Here is a 19760-nt window from a genome sequence, read left to right as displayed (position 1 = left end):
CCACTTAAGCTTTTCACCTTAAAAAAGTGCTTTCATATTCAACTCGCTGCGCATAGAGCCAGCTATCACAGTAACCACTTTCACCTAATAAAAGATCCTTCTTACTCAGCATTTCAAAAATGAGAACAGTCACAGACATTACACTTACCACTTGTGATCTAGCATACCTGCCAACCTGTGAACATTACAATTCCTAAAAATTCGAGGGGCTTATATTCCTTTCCTTAAGGATGTAGACATGCAAAAGCTGCGCCACCTTTGAGCGACACTTGTGCGCATGTGCGAGAGAAGAATTTGGGAACTGGGCACCTAGGTAGTACGGAGGACACGCTTTGCTGTATTCATTCCAAGCCGATGGCACTGTGTACCACGCAAGAACCGGCACTTCTGTCCAAACAGGATCATAGTGGGGAACACAGAGTATAATGGGAGAGCATACAACAAATTCACCGCAACATCATGTCATTAGAATACCTAAGTCAACCGCCCTGTGCTTCGCATGGAGTCGCATCTCTACCCTTGGCCTCCTTGTTGTTACGATCGGCTTGCAGGGGTAGTGACCTTCGAACCTCTCCCAGCCCACTGCGACGAGTCGCTTTGTAAAGCAACAATGCGCCTCCTTCGGACAGCCCAACGACACCAGCAAGGCTCGCCACGTCTGGCGGACCGAGTATTGTTAGTTTGCTGTCGCCTTCACGGTCTAATTGGAGCAAGAGAATTCCTGAAAAAGGGTGTTTTACCTCGCTTTCTCACGGGCCACAGTAATCGTCACAGTCGTTCGAAAGACGTGGCGGCTAACTGAGGAGTCAGCTCTGCAATTGAGAGGAGTCAGCTCTGGAATCATGAGTGACAATCCCTGTCTACGAGGACCCTTTCCGCTCGGTGTGTTCAGTGAAACAAAAGCGCAGGAATGAGTGTGTGGTCTCTCGCCCTCAAAGGCGGGTCGACTACAACTACAAGGACTTTGGACGGTCTGATTGGACGAAGGTTGGACGGCAGTTTTTTTCTCACCTAAGGATCTCAGGAGGACACAGGGTTTTTAAGCAGCCGCTTTCGGCTGCTCGGTGTGCTTCGTTTTCTGTCATGCTACACTGATGAAATGTAACCTTCTCCTGTCTTCATGTAGATATTGTAAATAAAATAAATCCCGTACTCCTAGTTCTCGATGAGAGCAAGTTCCTCCCTTGAACCACATTCCAAGCGTGGATGAGTTGGACGACGGCATGGGCCTGCTACCACATTTTTACATGCCCGACTCGAACTTGCACAGTGTGCGTACAATACAACAAATCTGCAGTAACTAACACTATTCATCAGTCTTCAGCCGCTAAAGCTGCAATTACCTTTCCGTGGTAAGGAAAGAGCTGGCTAAGGTATCCATCATGCCAAATGAAGCTTTCTGCAATGCAACAATGAAGCTAGCAAAATTGATGTAGTTAGGTTTACAGCATTTTATTATGAAAAAAAAAAAAAGAACACCAAGAGTCTTCTTTCATGCTTTTTCTGTATATCTTGTAGCTATTGTAACAATAGCAAAATAAAACATTGGCATTGCATCGTAAAGCACCCACCTTCTGGGTACAGACACTGAAACGATTTCATATAAGTATTATAGTACATTAGTTAACATGCATTGATGCATGCCAGTATTTTACTAGGGGCCAAACAATGAAATCTTCCTTACCTCAGTAAGGAAGCCTTCATTGCGGTGAGGCTACCTTATGTCACTCTGAAAGCTTCCTTACTGAGGGGCCCTCTGTGAAAACTTCCTAGGTGCTTCCTCAGCATAAGGTAGCTCCAAAGCTACCTTATGCTGAGATGTTTGCTTGAGCATGCGCGCTGTTGCCCACCTGCGGAGAAGCGCGAGCATGGTACGCCGACGATACATTTTTTTTTTATTGAATAATGGTGTTCGCGTAAAGCTTTTAAGAGAATCTCGAACCCAGGCATGCGGCAACCGCTCCTTACATGAGGACAGGTGAAGGGAGCTTTCAGAGTATGCTTGCTTCCTCCATCGGTCCTTCGCTGTAAGGAGGCCTCACGTAAGGTTAGGAAGCGCTCGAAGGAAAGGAACGTTTCATTGTTTGGGCCTAGGTTTTAAAGGGCTTCAAATGAAAAAAAGTGATAATGTCATGTTAGTACTCTTAAATGGAAAACAGAATTGAAGGCTTACTTTCTTCAGCTTTTTGGAAGTGCTTAAGTGCCTGAAAATGTAAAATGCAGAGGCTGATTAGACATCAAAAGCCACACTGTGTGCTAAGAAATTGTATTTACAGAAGAACCCCAGGAAACTGCTGCTACAAGGAAAATATCACAATTCAATATTGGGTTTAACGTGCCAAAACCACTTTCTGATTATGAGGCACGCCGTAGTGGGGGACTCCGGAAATTTCGACCACCTGGGGTTCTTTAACGTACACCTTAATCCAAGTACACGGGTGTTTTCACATTTTGCCCCCATCGAAATGCGGCCGCCGTGGCCGGGATAAAATTTCACAATTGTGACTGACTGAGTTGTAGGGCTTAAAGGGCCAAAGGAACACGTAATTATGAGCACCTAGTGGAGGGCTTCGGATTAATTTTAACTTTTTTTTTAATGTGCACAGAACACAAGTGGTTTTGCATTTTGTCCTATCAATATGAGGACGCTGCAGCTGGGAATCAAACCCATGACCTTGCACTCAGCAGCAGAACACCATAGCCAGTGAGCCATTGCAGTGGTATGACCATAGTCATAATGATGACAGTTCACACACATATTGATCATGACAATGTACCTACAGAAAAGGAACTAACCTACAAAACAATTTGGCAGTGCTGGCTATTGCAGCCTAGGAGTTTCACCATTGCCACAAGGCCATATATATGTTCTGGAAATGTTTGGCTAATAGATTTTAAAAGGTTTTGAAACGATGTTTAACTTTCATAGAAATGCTGCTGAGATAGAATCTCTTCTAGAATGATTGTGCATTGTGTGCATTACCCTTCTTTCAATCCGCAGAATTCCGCATCAACTTGTACTCCCTGCATCTGTGGCTACGTCCCACCTCTCTGGCTATAGTGACGTGCAGTGATGAGAGTTGTCTGCTTTCAGTTTACTTGAACCAAGTACATTTCAACTTTTCTATCTGAAGCAGTTTTCCTCATTACTGTGGAAGATGGTGCACTGAAATTGAGTATGTTTTGTGCTCAGGTTGTCTACAGTATAGAGTTTATTCCCTACACGCACCTGTAGTGTACAATGATGACAATTGGATACTACTTATGTTGTGTCCCACCAATGGCCACTCCCGTTCAACCATTTCTTATATTCTTCCCCAGCGCTTTCAAAGCAGGTAGCTAAATTTATTTCACCCATTTCCTCTCACATTCACTGCACAAATAAATTGCATTCTCAGATGAAATGTAGAATTGGTTTGAAGAAGTGTCTTAATTCTATATTAAATTTACATTTATTATTACATGTACAAAAGTTAATATGTAAACATTTACTATTAAAAACAAGCTGAGGGAAGTGGCATGCTTCAAGTATTTCTTCGAACGTCATGACTCCCGATTAACATTACTTGCCCATTCTACGTAGAATGGGGATGGCATCACTGCAATCTCTAGTGATGCAGATGTTAAAACCCATTAATATAATTATATGCTTGAAGCAGAGATTTAAATTAGGTTCTTGATAATTATAAGGGCCTACCCTACTAATTCCGTGCATTTCAACACAACCATGAAAAATGTTTTAAAGAACCCTTGAAGCACACATATAAGTTCTCCATCCATTAACTCCCTGGTTCCCACAAAATGGTACAGCTTGACTAATGGGCATATAATCAGACAAAGAACTATGTGGCAATAAACTCAGACGCAAGATGTGCAATAGTTGTTGGATGATGGATATATTCCAGCAAGTTTTTGGAAAGGAGCTCAACCCCTCAGACTGGTGGGCTTTTAAGCAGTGTACAATGGAACAGCTAAATGCTGAGTGGAGAAGAAAAAGGAAGGGCTGCTTTCTATATGGTAAGCATTTAACAAGCTTAAAAAGTAATAATAATGTTTAAAGGCACCGTACTTTACAACACCAGCATTTTCTCTTGGTCAAGCTATACTGCCAACACTATTCAACATTAAAAAAGAAAAAGAAAAATCCCAGTCGATTTTTTGGCCTATACTGTGTTTGGTTTATATGGTGTTAAGAAAAAGTTTAGCCCCTCGATTCCCCTTATTCTTCTTGCTCATTGCAAAAAAATGTCCTCAACATTGGCAACCTTGATGCCACGAGGTAGTATATGAGGGTTCTTTGGGTAGCTGCCTGCTCTCAAGTTCACATACCGTGTGAAGCCTGCATTTGAAAGGATGATCCACATCAGCCACCATAGCCATGGGCGATGCTGCCTAACACTTCAAAGGCTAATCTTGTACAGAACACAAATATCCAAGAAAGTTGACGAGAGGATGCGATGGCCACCAGAGCACTGCATGCGCAATGTGAATATGTGGTGGGTTTGGTTCCCACCTGCAACAAGGTTACGTTAATTTCGTTTTCTTCTATATACATTTCAATAAAAGTTATAATCAATAAAATTTTTTCCCCTTATGCTTTTCCTGGCTTCATTATGCATTTGCTTTATATGGTTGTAAGAAACAAAAACTTTAGCCCCATGATTCCACTCATTCTCGCTCAAGAAGTCTTGCAGTCAGCCATAGGTGGCGAGTTTTCATTTTTCCGGGAGGGGGCTGAAGCCCGACCAGCTTTCCGAAGCCCCGTGTGTATATACACGCACATATATACAAATATATTGTTACGGTGAAGGGAAGGAAGAAGTTGGATTGGACGAGAGGAAGACGAAGTCTGGCAGTTGCCTGAATCCCATTAACCTCAGTTGTAAATATACATTATTTTACACTCGTGGGCCTGCTTTCTTCCTGCAACATTTTGGTGGAAGGTGCGGGGTACAATCACGGAACTCCGCAGCGGACATCATCTACCTGCTGCCACAATGGCAAATCAACCGACACAAGCGAGAACGCCTCAGCAGCCCGTGTCAACGGTCATCCTCACTCATCCACGGGACCCAGGGACATTTTGTGGCACGGACAACGCCGACGTCGAGGACTGGCTTACGATGTACGAGCGAGTGTGCGACAACAACAGGTGGGATCCAACAATGATGCTAGCAAACGTGATAGTTTATCTAAGAGGAACTGCGAAGCAATGGTACGACACACACGAAGCTGACCTAACGAGCTGGGATGTCTGCAAAGAAAAAATGCGGGACCTGTTTGGCAGACCTGTCGGTCGTCAGCTGGCAGCAAAAGAAGAACTTGCGTGCCGCGTTCAGACGTCCACAGAATCCTATGTCATGTACATACAGGATGTGCTGGCCCTCTGTCGCAAGGCTGATGACAACATGACCGAGGCAGACATGATTGGTCACATACTGAAAGGTATTGCAGACGATGCATTCAATCTCCTGATGTGTAAGGATTGTGCCACTGTGGATGCAATTGTAAAGGAGTGCCAGCGCTTCGAACAAGCGAAGGGCCGCCGCATCGCTCAAACTTTCGACTGATTGCCCAATACCGCCGCGACGTCTTGCGAAGACCCGCCGCGGTGCGTTCAGCCCGCAGGACCAGAAGATATCACGCGCATCGTTTGCTGTGAGCTTGAGGCCATAGCTCCGGCTCCAGTTCGTCCCGACTGTCAAGAAAGCGTGCCCTCTATCTCCCTTATACAAGCAGTCGTTCAAGAGGAAATGGTAAGTTTGGGCATTCCATCTCTCTGCTCGGTCCGCCATACAAACACCTACCAGATTTCTCCGGCCGCTCGTTCCCAGACGCGAAGCTTTCCACCACCCCGTCGCAACCCAGCTGACGGGTGCACAGCGGATGATAAACCCATCTGCTTTAATTGTTCCGGTATTGGACACATCGCCCGTCATTGCCGCAACCACTGGTCGTCGCCTCCTCGGTGGTCGTCTCCGAGTCACTACCGTCAAGTACCAGACAATTGCACTTTCTCGCCCTATACGCCGACTAGGAACATCAACGCCGACAGTGCTCCACCAAGATCTAGCCGCTCCCCACCTCCGCAAGGTCGTAGGTCTCGTTCGCCTCTCGTTCACCGCTCTTCGTCCCCTTCGGCAACCGGTCGCTTCGCTTCGGGAAACTAGGCGGTGCAGCTCCCGGAGGTGAAGCTGCAACTACGACCCGGCCCACAAATCCTCTGTTGACCCTGCCTACATGTGGAAACCTACTGGACATTGAAGTTGATGGCATTCCTGTTAGATCTCTCGTTGATACAGGAGCGCAGCTTTCAGTTATGAGTGCTGCACTCCGCCGAAGGCTCAAGAACGTTCCGACACCCGCCGTACTGGGCACTGTGCGAGTCGCCAATGGGAGTACTTCACCTGTCCTTGGAATGTGCACAGCACATGTGACCATTGGGGGCCATTATACCGTTGTTCTATTTATCGTCCTTGAACACTGTGCGCACGACCTAATTCTTGGCCTCGACTTCCTTTCGAAACACTCTGCCCAAATTGACTGCTCCGCAGGTGTTGTACAGTTGGATCTGCCGCTTCCTGCTGACACAACAACTTGTGCTTCACACTGCTTATGTTCTGCTGAATTTGCAAGGCTGTCTCCACAAGCGGCTACAAATGTCCTCCTGACGCCCTGTCCTCCCATACCTGATGGCGAGTACGTCGTGTCGCCGCTTACTGACGTGGTTTTGTCGCGCAATATTGCCCTGCCGAGCACCTTAGTCCGGATCTGCGAAAACTGCACTCGCATGCCTATCCTCAATTTTGGATTTTCGTCTATGTGCTGCCACACGGTATCGCCATAGCGCATATCACTCCTTTGGAAGAATTTGAGGTTTCTTCTTTGACCTCTGAATCCTTCCTCAGTACCAACGGACCATTGTCACCCACTCCTCTGTACTCGACGCCTATGGACAATGTTTCTAAGATGATCGCCCCTGACCTTCCTTCCGAGCAAACAGCAGCTCTTCGTCACCTCCTGTCATCTTATCGGGACATCTTTGATTTGGACGACCGTCCACTTGGCCAGACGTCTGTTGTCACGCATCGCATCAACACCGGTGATGCCAGCCCCATTCATAGGCGGCCATATCATGTCTCCACAACAGAAAGGGCCATCATACAAAAACAGGTAGACAGGATGATGGACAAGGACATCATTGAACCTTCAAGTAGCCCGTGCGCATCACCAGTTGTCTTAGTAAAGAAGAAAGACAACTCGTGGCGCTTCTGCGTTGACTACCGTCACCTCAACAGGATAACAAAGAAGGATGTTTATCCCCTGCCTCGCATTGATGACACTCTTGACTGCCTTCACGGATCCCAATACTTTTCATCAAATGACCTCCGCTCCAGTTATTGGCAGATTAGCGTCGATATGATGGAGTGCGAGAAAACCGCCTTCGTCACACTGGACGGTCTGTACCAATTTAAAGTCATGCCCTTTGGATTATGCAGTGCGCCAGCTACATTTGAGCGCATGATGGACTCTCTCTTGCGCGGCTTGAAGTGGTCTACATGCCTCTGTTAGCTCGACGATGTGATTGTGTTTTTGCCGAACTTTAAAAACCATCTGTGGCGCTTCACAACCATACTCTCCGTGTTTCGCAGGGCTGGCCTTCAGCTTAACATGCTTGGCCATCTCGTAAATGCCGCCGGAATCCAACCTGATCCACAGAAAGTTCACGCCATGCGAAATTTTCCTGTACCTTGTTCCACAAACGATGTCCGTAGTTTTCTGGGCTTATGCTCTTATTTCCGGCGATTTGTGAAAAATTTTGCCGACGTAACTCACCCTCTCCCTGACCTTCTTAATAAAGAAGTCTCTTTCTCTTGGGGACCACTGCAGGAGAAAGCGTTCTCTACCTTGAGCGGCTTACAACTTCCCCAATTCTGTCGCACTTTGACCCTTCTGCGCCCACTGAAGTGCGAACTGACGCGAGTGGTCATGGCATCGGCGCTGTCCTCGCTCAGCATCAACAGGGCCAAGACCGTGTCATCGCTTACGCTAGCCGCCTTCTTTCCACGCCCGAGCGAAATTACTCCATTACTCAGAGAGAATGTCTCGCGCTCGTATGGGCGGTCGCGAAATTTCGGTCGTACCTTTTCGGTCGGAGCTTCTGCGTCGTAACCGATCATCACACCCTCTGCTGGCTCTCCTCTTTGAAGGACCGAATTGGACGACTTGCACGTTGGGCCTTGCGTCTACAAGAATATACATTTTCTATTATGTATAAATCAGGGCGCCTGCATAAAGACGCTGACTGCCGGTCCCGCAATCCCGTGTATCAACCGTACGATACCGATGCAGACTTGAACATCAGTGTTCTATCCTTCTCCAGCTTCCTCCGTACTGGCGACGAGCAGCGCAAACATCCTGTTCTTCGAACACTTATGAAACGCCTAAGCTCCTCGCCCAATGACCCGTACCCTCCGGATGTTCACCTTGCGCGATAGAACTTTATACCGTCGTAGCGTTCGTCCCGACGGCCCGGAGCTCCTCCTAGTCGTTCCCAAGCACCTTCGACTAGCCGTGCTCCAGCAACTTCACGATGCTCCTACTGCTGGACATATGGGCATCACTCATACATACGACCGCCTGCGGCGACACTTCTTCTGGCCCGGCATTTATCGCTCTGTGCGCCGTTATGTTGCTTCTTGCGACCTGTGTCAGCGCCGGGAGATGCCTGCTATGCCTCCCGCTGGTTTGCTGCAACCAATTGATATCCCTACAGAGCCCTTCTTCCGGGTGGGCCTAGACCTCCTTGGCCCCTTTACAATTTCCATCAAAGGAAACAAATGGATTGCTGTAGCAACCGATTATGCCACGAGATATGCCATCGCACGAGCGCTACCAACCAGCTGCGCTACAGATGTCGCCAACTTCTTACTACACGACGTCATCCTGCACCACGGCGCCCGTCACCAGTTGCTGACGGATCGCGGCCGCTACTTTCTATTGAAGGTCTTCGACGATCTGCTCCACTCCTGTTCTAAAGAACACCAGATTGCTACCGCGTACCACCCTCAAACGAACGGCCTCATGAGCGACTCAACTGCACGCTAACTGAAATGCTGGCCATGTACGTTTCCGACGATCACCGCGACTGGGACGTTGCTTTACCATACATCACTTTCGCATACAACTCGTCCCGTCACGATACTGCCGGATTTTCACCATTTTACCTGTTGTATGGCCGCGACCCCACCTTGCCCTTTGACACGTTGCTACCTTCCGCAGTACAATCACCCAGCACTGGTTACGCTCGCGATGCTATTGACTTAGCCGCCCAGGCCCGAGAAGTCGCCCGTCACCGCCTCACTCTCGCAAGCTTCTCAAAAGTGACGCTACGACCTTCGGCACCGAGACTCCCATTTTTCACCTGGTTCCCTTGTCCTTCTCTGGACACCTTCACGTCGCGTCGGCTTGTCGGAAAAACTACTTTGCCGTTATTCTGGCCCGTACCAGATCTTACGCCAACTGTCCGACGTGACATACGAGATCGCCCCAGTCGGTCAGCCTTCAGTGCCTCCCAACGTCACCAGCGATGTTGTTCACGTCACCAGGCTGAAGCCCTATGTCACCCCATTAAGTGAGGCTCTATAACTTGCACCGGGACGGAGCTACTCCGCCGGGAGGGTGATGTTACGGTGAAGGGAAGGAAGAAGTTGGATTGGACGAGAGGAAGACGAAGTCTGGCAGTTGCCTGAATGCCATTAACCTCAGTTGTAAATATACATTATTTTACACTCGTGGGCCTGCTTTCTTCCTGCAGCAATATATTATATATATATATGCACGCACATATACAGGGTGTCCCAGTTGGGCGAAGATTTTTAAAAACGAAGAGCTCTAGAGAAATCGTACCGACTGCATAGCAGCAGCAGTCGTATGTACTTACAGTCAGTATTTTTTCATCACGAACTATTAATTGATTTTAATTAGTGAACTTGTTAATTATTGACTGAATCACAAACATTAGTTACAATGTCGTAGGGGCCCCTTAATTAACCTCCATATCAAGCATTTATTTCGCGCTGAAGTGGTCCTGGTTGTGATTTCCAAGAAAAACAAAAGCCCGCAAAATACGAAATAGATGCGCACTCGCACACCACTACTCAAGTGCCTACAAGCAACCATTTAAAGATATATGGCTGCATTTTCCTATCACTACATCGTACAAGGCTCCACTACGCTTAACGCGTCAGCGGCGTGTTCTCTTGATGCCACGACCATCACATAGCGTGAAGCCCTGTATCGAGCTGCCGCTGCTGGGAAAGCCATGTATCTGTGGCTACTTGCTTGGGAGCACTTGAGTAGCCGTGCACGAGCGCGTATCTATTTTGTATTTTGGATGTTTCCCGCGCTTTTGTTTTTTCTCAGAAAAACAAACAAGGCAAAGCTGTGCACTAAACAAATGCTTGATTCGGAGGTTATTTGAGGTGCCCTACAACTTTGTAATTGATATGTTTGCGATTCAAGCAATAATTAAAAGTTCAATATTTAAAGTAATTAAGTAATACTTTGTGATGAAAAAAATACTGGCTGCAAGCACATACAACTACGGCTACTATGCAGTCTGTACGATTTCTCTAGAGTTCTTGGGTATTATTAAAATCCTGGTCCAAGTTAACTAGGACACACTGTGTGTATTTGTGTGTGTGATATATATATATATATATGGAGTTTTGCACACAAAGTTTCTTCAGGTGCAAGAATACTTGCCCTTGAAGAAACTTCATGTGACCTCGAAGAATTGGGTGCTGAGGTGACGGCGTTAACGAGTATGTACAAGACCTCATAGTAGGATACAGTTCAATTTCACAGCCCGAGTCCTCTCGGTATTGTAATCTTCCTTCGTGCAATTGTCACATACTTCACTATCATTAAGACTGCTTAGTCTTTCCGGCGAAACTGCAGTCTCTCTCCTTTTCTTTTGCGAGTCCGAGTATAAGCGCTGCTGCGTATGACTGCTGTCGATTCTGATTTTGAGTGAATCCGGCTTGGCCTCATTTCGGTTATTGAATGAATTATTCAGTGTTCCCCAACTATCACACATCAAGACTTAAAAAAAAGAGCAGTTGAGTTGCTTGAAGAAAACCTAGTGCATATTGTTTCCAGTACAGTGGAGTAGCCACCAGTAGTTTTTTTCGTTGAGAGATTTCATTCGGCAAATGCAAGTTATCTAACTTGAGAAGTACTGTCCTAATTTTCAAATTGTCAATAAGGCATATGTAGGCACCCAAAATGACATCTAATAGTGGTGTTTTCAGCGACATAATAATTGCGTACAAATTTTCAGAATGGCGAAGAAACCTCACAAAGTATGCAAAATATCACATTAGTGCGCTCCCACCCCCGCCTCATAAAGCAAGGCCCTCAAATAAGCTGATTGAAAGCAACTACATTGCCTGTCGCAAACCCGAAGAGACAGCTTATCATCTTGATAATAGTACGGAAGGAGCAACAACCGCAGGTTTCGTGGCTTCGTAGCTATTCCTTCGTCTCAATTCTACATCACACTTATCATCCGTCTCTCAAGGCTGACTGATCACATTGATAACAGAAGCCCCTTGATAACGAGGCCGAATTTTCTCTGTAATAAGTTGGTTCCAGTTTGTTCCATGTACAGTAGAACCTCGTTCATACATTTTGCAAATAACCACGAAAAAAAAAACATACCAACCAGGAAAATGTACGATCCGAAGTTATTAAAGAAGTCTAGCAGACTCAACTATTGTTGACATCTACGTAATGCGAAGCATAGCGCGGAGCGTTGCAGCACCAGACGCTGATGCACGTCGAGCTGGTGGTATCCCAGTGGGCAGCCTGAGATGCGTATAGTTTTCCTATTGAGTGGTGTTTTAAGAAGGCGACTGGAAACCCAAATGAAGTCAAGCACGTGGGGGACACCGGATGTTGCCGAAGCGAAACATGATGCCCACATCACACCGTCTGCAACAGTGAATGGCAGCATGTTCGGATTATCATCTACTAAAAGTGTGCTGTACACTACCAATGGCACTACAGTCGAACCTCGATATATCGAACAGCGCGGTGATCGCAAAATAGTTCGATATAGCCAGAATTCGATATATAAAATCACGCAGAAAACGCGTCAGAAACTAGCGCAAATCAATCAATGAACCAATCGTGGCGCAATAGATACTCACATGAAGCTTCAAACAAAGTATTTATTTAGTTCGCTGAAAGTACTGAAGCAGCGTAGCCTGCTTCATATTAGCAACCGCGTGCTAGACCACGGCGTCCTCAACATAGTCCAAACGGTCCACAAGAGACAGTCCAGTGCCTTCTATTGCGCCGCAGTAGCGGCGTACAACAGCCAAAGCAGCTACAGCCTCAGTTGCAGTCGGGAGCGGGGCAACATCAGCGCTCGCTGGATCAGCCTCGGCAGCGTCTTCGTTTGGCCGCTCAGCAGTCACTTCTGCCGCGATGTCCACGTCTGTTAACTCCGCCACTGTTTCGGTGCTGTCGTCACCGCCAACGAAGTCCGCAATGCACATGATGTGTGGCTCAGCACGGACAAAGCGCTCCAACTGGCTCCACGGCCGCCTCGATCACGCGTGCACGGCGGGGGCAAGCCTCGCCGTGCGCGCGTGATCGAGGCGGCTTGCCCCGCCGTGCGCGCATAGGTGCGCGCGTGATCGAGGCGGCCGCGCTGGCTCCAAGCCGCTGCGTGTGTACGCCGCTACGTTCAAATGGCGCCCTCGGCGCAACCGATGTGGGCAGCTGTCGTACGCAGCAGTCTGGAACGCCGATCGCGCCGCCGCTATCTTCGAGAGTGTTGCGGGAAAGCTCGCCTCCTGTCAACAGAGCGCACTTGGTCTGGGGCGGCGGAGTTCGAAATATCCATTTTACATCCGGCCCCGTTCGAAATAAAGAATTAAAAATGCATGCGATTTTCCATGTGATATAGAAATTGTTCGATATACGCAATAATTCGATATATCCGTGTTCGATATATCGAGGTTTGACTGTATGCACCACGCCCTGTAAGAGAGATAAGTGAAGATGCTTATTGCAATAGGTTTGGCGGCGATAGCTGTGAACACCGTGTGTGACGACCAAGGCAGAGATTTGCTGGTATCGGCATAAGAAACTGTGCGCACAGTCATTCTCACGAGAGACGGGCGGCTATATACTGTCGTTGATCGTGCACACCTCGCGCCTTTTCTTGTTCAGAGGGGATCTAGTGGCCGGAAAATGTATAATATCGCAGTCTGCAGCAGGGAAAGGCGGCACGTTTCGGTTCTGGCTTATTAAAAGCATGCGCTATGCTTCCAACGGCACCACACGCTGTGAAACAGATAGGCAAAGATGCTTATCACAATAGGAGTGGCAGTGATAGCTGTGAATGCCACATGCGACGACCCAGGAGAAGATTTGCTGGTACCGAAACGAGAAACTGAGTGCATGCCGGCGTTTTCACGCGAGATGGGCGGGGGAGTATTAGAGTGAAGCTGCCATGGCGGGCAGCTATATACAGTTCTAAATCGTGCACGCCTCGCGCATTTTCGTGTTTACAAGAGATCTGGCGGCCGGAAAAGGATCATACGATCGCATTTTGGCGACGTACTGTACGTTGGTGCCGAAAGACCGTGTTTTCCGGGAACTTGTAAAGTGGTAAACAATAATCATAACTCTATTGGGTAATTTTTTTGTGTTCTCGACTGCGAACGTTGGCACCAGGAAACCATACATAACGGGAATGTATCGACAAGGTTCTACTATATTTCCGTTTCATATTTCAATTTATGCTGATGGTACATGATTTTCAATAAAGAAATTCCAGAATCAGAGTTAGAGAAACTTTACATGTCATATTCAAAAATACATTGTTTGGACATTTGTTGCGATGCAAGAACTGTATGCCCCCTTAATTTTGTCTATTGGCCTGTCCATGGTGCAGTATAATCCACAGACCTCACACAAGACCAGTCCAAGGAGAAAGGTGACTATTGTTAGTAGATGGCTTCACTGAAGTAAGAAAAAGAAACTGCGGAAACACTCGGCTACATATCGAACAAAAAATTAACTGACGATTATGTACGATATTCCCTAATGCGAAATTTGAGCGCAGCTCTATAAGCGTTTTCATATCGCAATACAATAGGTGGTGCAGACAATCTGTCTTGTGTGGCACGTTACAAATGGAGCGAATTGTAGCATGACTGCTTAGCTTATTGTGAGATCACCAGAGGCAGCACCTGAGTGACGCATGGTTGCGATTCACAGCAGCCGCCGTAAACAGACCTTTGCTAATGCACCGCTTTGTTTTCATATATAGTATCGTTACCTGTGAACAGCCGACACGTGCAACTCTGGCGCCATCTCGTAGCCATCGTATAATATATATATATATATATATATATATATATATATATATATATATATATATATATATATATATACGATATATATACATATCGTATAATATATAGAGTGGCACTACACTTTTCACGCTTTCACCTTACTTTTCATCTCATGCTTTCCCTGTAGCCTCCTCCTCCTCCTCTTCGCTTTTCATCCCCCGCTGCACTCCCGTGTTCACTGTCATCCTTCAATCTGTTGGTTCACTGAGCTACTTGGACGCCGAGGCACACCGACACTCAATGCAGGAACGCGCGCTTAAGAGTTGGGCTCTAAAATGCGATTCTAACCAGACCTTTAAAAGAAGCTTGGCTGGCGGTTCAACCTCTTGCTGCTTTTACAGAATGTGCAGAAATTACACTAGGAACACCGGACAGAGAAATAGAGGCACCAGTACTAGTTCAGAAAACATGGGAAGAACCGATTTGTGCTTAGAGAGAAGCAAGTTTAAGTAGAAGGAAGGTAAGAAAGCATTATTACAGTAAAAGCTATTGAGTTGAAAATGTCAAAATCCTTCTTTTCAATTTAGAGGAAGTGAAAAGCAGACAAGACACTCACTTTGTACGTAAAAATTTTTTTTTTTCTCACAGGTACTTCTAAACAAGCCATTTTTTAAAATATTGTTACGTAAGAAGACGCAGATGAAAAGCTATATACAAGTATATTTACAACGTAATACGCCACACTTGGCAAAGAGGCAACAGCCCGCGCTAGCCTCCAATCGTCGTCGTCGTCTTCTTACTGCTCGCCTCTTCGTCATCGGTAATACTATTCCGTAGCACTACCCCCGGCGGCAAAAGCGCCGCCCTGGAGCGACTAAAGGCCGGACTCGGAAGCAGTGTAGTAGGCCTTGAGCCTACTGACGTGCACGACATCACTAGTTGCCAGAGTAGATGACGAGGTTGAGCTCACAGGGGCAATTTCGTACGTCACAGGCGTCACCTGGCGCAGCACGCGGTAGGGCCCTGTGTATCGCGAAAGGAGCTTTTGTGAAAGTCCGACGTGACACGAGGGCGACCACAAGAGCACGAGCGCACCAGGCGAAAACTGTACGTCACGGTGGCGGGCGTTGTACTGACGCTGCTGAGTGGTTAGCGAGTCCGTCAGTCGAGCACGGGCAAGCTGGTGTGCATGGTCGGCGAGGGCGATGGCGTCGCGCGCATACTCGCTTGTTGAGATCGAAGCAGGAGGAAGTGCCATGTCAAGGGGCAAGGTCGGTTCGCGACCGTAGAGTAGATAAAAGGGAGAAAATCCGGCGGTGTCGTGCCGGGAAGAATTATAAGCAAATGTGACGTAAGGAAGGGCAATGTCACAGTCGTGGTGGTCCTTGGACAGCATATCGGTAAGAGTACGGTTTAACCGCTCTGTCAGGCCATTGGTTTGAGGATGGTATGAGGTAGTCAGCTTGTGTTGAGTGGAGCAGGAACGTACAATGTCGGCGATAACTTTCGAGAGGAAGTTACGACCACGGTCAGTGAGCAGCTGTCGCGGGGCGCCATGAAGTAAGATAATGTCACGCAAGAGAAAGTCCACGATGTCAGTGGCGCAACTGGTAGGGAGAGCCCGCGTGATAGCGTATCGGGTGGCGTAATCAGTTGCGACGGCTACCCATTTGTTCCCAAAGGATGACGTCGGAAAGGGACCGAGGAGGTCTAATCCAACACGAAAGAACGGTTCCACAGGGACAGTGATCGGCTGGAGATGACCGGCAGGTAGCACCCGAGGTGTTTTCCGACGCTGGCAGGTATCACAGGCAGCAACATAGCGTCGGACGGAGCGAGCAAGACCAGGCCAATAGAAGCGGCGGCGGACGCAGTCGTACGTGCGGGTTACCCCAAGATGTCCTGCAGTGGGTGCGTCATGCATCTCAAAGAGCACAGTCTGTCGTCGATGTTTTGGCATGACAAGAAGATCAGATCCGTCAGGGAGGAAGTTCCTTCGGTACAGAATGCCGCCCTGGAGAAGATAGCGGCGAACGGACGCGTCGGTAGGTGTAGAGCGCAGACGCTCAATGAGTGCTCGCAGCGGTAGGTCTCGGTACAGCACATCGGCGATGTTAGCGAAGGCAGACACAGAGAAAATGCCACTGGCGGTACTACTGTCGGCGCCGTCAGGCTCGTCTACCGGGTAACGAGACAGGCAGTCAGCGTCCTTGTGTAGTCGGCCAGATTTGTAGGTGGCAGTATATGAATATTCTTGGAGGCGTAATGCCCAGCGACCAAGTCTTCCTGTAGGATCTTTCAGTGAGCATAACCAGCAAAGCGCGTGATGGTCTGTGACAACGGAAAAGGGTCGGCCATATAAGTATGGGCGGAACTTCGCAACCGCCCAAACTAGGGCCAGACACTCACGCTCAGTGATGGAATAGTTGCGCTCCGCGGGTGAGAGGAGCCTGCTGGCGTAAGCGATAACACGGTCGTTGCCGCGCTGGCGTTGTGCCAGTACTGCGCCAATTCCGTGACCGCTGGCATCAGTACGGACTTTGGTAGGTGCAGAAGGATGGAAATGGGCCAGAACGGGAGGCGTTGTGAGAATGTCGATTAGATGCGAGAATGCAGAGGCCTTGTTATCGCCCCACTGAAAAGGGGCGTCTTTTTTCAAAAGCTCGGTTAGTGGTCGTGCTATGGCCGCGCAATTTTTCACGAAACAGCGGAAGTAGGAACAAAGGCCGATGAAGCTGCGCACATCCTTGACACACTTCGGGACAGGGAAGTGCGTAACAGCATGGATCTTGCCTGGGTCCGGTTGCACTCCGTTCGCGTCAACGAGATGCCCAAGGACGGTAATCTGGCGACGGCCGAATTGGCACTTCGATGCGTTCAGTTGCAGACCGGCACGACGAAAAACGTCCAGGACTGCCGAGAGGCGCTCGAGGTGCGTAGCGAACGTTGGGGAGAATACTATGACGTCGTCCAAGTAGCACAGGCATGTGGACCATTTGAAACCGTGAAGAAGGGAGTCCATCATGCGTTCAAAAGTGGCAGGAGCGTTACATAGACCGAACGGCAACACTTTGAATTGATAAAGACCGTCCGGAGTTACAAAAGCAGTCTTCTCGCGGTCGAGATCGTCCACGGCAATCTGCCAGTAGCCGGAGCGGAGGTCAATAGAAGAGAAGTAGCGAGCACCATGGAGGCAGTCAAGGGCGTCATCGATCCGAGGTAGGGGATACACATCCTTTTTGGTAACCCTGTTAAGGTGCCGATAATCCACGCAAAAGCGCCATGAGCCATCCTTTTTTACCAGTACAACAGGTGACGCCCATGGACTACATGACGGTTCTATGATGTTCTTGGCAAGCATTTTGCGAACTTCTGCGTGAATAACTTGACGCTTAGCCGGTGACACTTGATACGGGCGGCGATGAATAGGAGGGGCATCGCCGGTATTAATGCGATGTTTAACAGTTGCAGTTTGGGCCAAAGGACGATCGTTAACCCTTTCGCTGTCACTGACGTACCGGTACGTCATCGCGCTTCCCCCCCCGCAGTGTCACTGACGTACCGGTACGTTCTCTATCGCGCGTTCAAAATTTCGCGCCTGAGCGCAAAGCTGGCGCTCCCGGACTTGGCCACGCCATCTGTTGACTCTTCCTACAAGTTCGTATTTTCGCCCCGGCCTGTGTTAGTACACGTATTGAAGAGTACGGTGCGACTGCCACGCCCCCCTCTCTTTTTGCCGAGTGGCGCGGTGGCTCCGCGTTCGCTGGATCCTGCGTCGCGCGCGTGTGGTTATGGGTTCAAGGGTTGTTCTGCCATCTCCGCCGGTTTGAAGGTTTTTATTTTCTTCTGTTGGTGTGTCTGCTACGGCGCGTCAAGTTCAGGCGCACGCGCCGCCGTTGCCTCTCCGAAAAGGGTGACTCGATTGCTGCTTCCGCTCTCTCGCCGCACCCTCGCTTCCGACTTGCAGCAGTAAACGTAAAGCCCTTCGAACTTTGTTTTAGCCTTTTTCCATCTCCCTCTTCTTGATCACACAACGTCCCATTTATCTCCGTTGCGCGGGCGACTGAAAGCGCATCCTCCCTGCGCGCGGTTACTTTCGGATAGCTGAGCAGCTCGAGACCTTCGTCTGTTCATTGGAGCGGTGGCTCTTACGATTCAGAATACGAGCCGAGCTCGGATTTGGACTCGGACAGCGTCTAACGCGACGAAGAGATGAGTTCCGCATCGTCAGATTCGGATGTTGAACGGATGTTATAGTCAGGCTGATGATGATGATGATGTTTACTAATAACAGCTGCAGAACATTAAAATGTGCATATTGCATTGACTATGTTATTTGTATACCAATCATAATCAAAAATAAATTGCTATGTTCATTCCCTGTTATGCTCGCTCCCTGAAACCAAGCCGACACTGGGGGTGCGTCACGGCCAGAAAGGTCCGACAGCGAAAGGGTTAAAGTAAAAAATATCGTTGTAGGAAAACAGAACGCGGTAGAGCTCACGAGCGTGCTCGGACGGCATGTCGGGCGCAATGATTTTCTGCAAGTCGGCGATGGTACAAGTTGTCGACTGAGATGGTAGAGGAGGATCGGCTGAATTGCCATCTACCTCAATAGATGCTATTGAGTGATCCTCGAATGAGCAAAGCTGGGCCAGAGACGTCCCGCGTGGCAGCACTTGTGTCGTCAAGCCAAAATTGACCACTGGCAGGCAGACGCAATTGGCCGTAATAGATAAAACGGTATGAGGTACCGTGATCCCGTGTGTAAGGAGTACGTCTTGTATAGGAGCCGCGACACAGTGACCGTCGGGCACTGGTTGGGATGACACTAGGTCAACGTAAGTCAGTGCCGTAGGTGGCAAGCGAACGAAGTCGACGGAACTGAGGCGACTGGGGTGTGGTTCAGCGGGATCCAGAACAGGCAGGTCAAGGCGGAGAGTACTGGCGGAACAATCAATGAGAGCAGAATGGAGAGGAAGTCTAAGCCGAGGATGATGTCGTGGGGACAGTGGGCGATGACTGTGAATAGCACGATTGTGGAACGATCGGCAAAGGAGACACGGGCGGTACACATACCAATTACGGGGGCTGTTCCGCTATCGGCGACACGGACAACATGCGTCGTGGCGGGCGTGATTATTTTTTTCAGGCGGCTACGAAAGTCCGGGCTCATTACCGACAAATGCGCCCCAGTGTCTATAAGAGCAGATACAGGAACACCGTCGACTTGCACGTCAAGAAGGTTCAGATGAGTAGGCAACGTCAGTGGAGGATTTGGCGGCGTAGGGAGCAATGCAGCGTCACCTCGAGGCGCTGCATCATCTAGTTTTCCGGCTGGGAGCGGCGTCCGAAGGGAGTCGGCTAAAAGGAGCGATGGGGCTG

At 48.5% G+C, this 19760-nt stretch overlaps 1 protein-coding gene across 1 annotated transcript in view; it reads right to left on the bottom strand.

The window, feature by feature from the left end:
* Positions 1 to 19760, bottom strand: part of LOC129381120 (regulator of microtubule dynamics protein 1-like) — a 101557-nt gene that overhangs the window by 40152 nt on the left and 41645 nt on the right. The window contains exon 7 of the mRNA XM_055063700.2: positions 2174 to 2204. Coding sequence (XP_054919675.1) covers positions 2174 to 2204 — 31 coding nt within the window. The remainder of the gene's footprint in view (positions 1 to 2173; positions 2205 to 19760) is intronic.

Source organism: Dermacentor andersoni, chromosome 1, assembly GCF_023375885.2.
Source record: "Dermacentor andersoni chromosome 1, qqDerAnde1_hic_scaffold, whole genome shotgun sequence".
Classification (NCBI taxonomy): Eukaryota; Metazoa; Arthropoda; class Arachnida; order Ixodida; family Ixodidae; genus Dermacentor; species Dermacentor andersoni.
The sequence above is the reverse complement of the archived record's forward strand: the minus strand, read 5'-3'. Positions and strand labels throughout refer to the sequence as shown.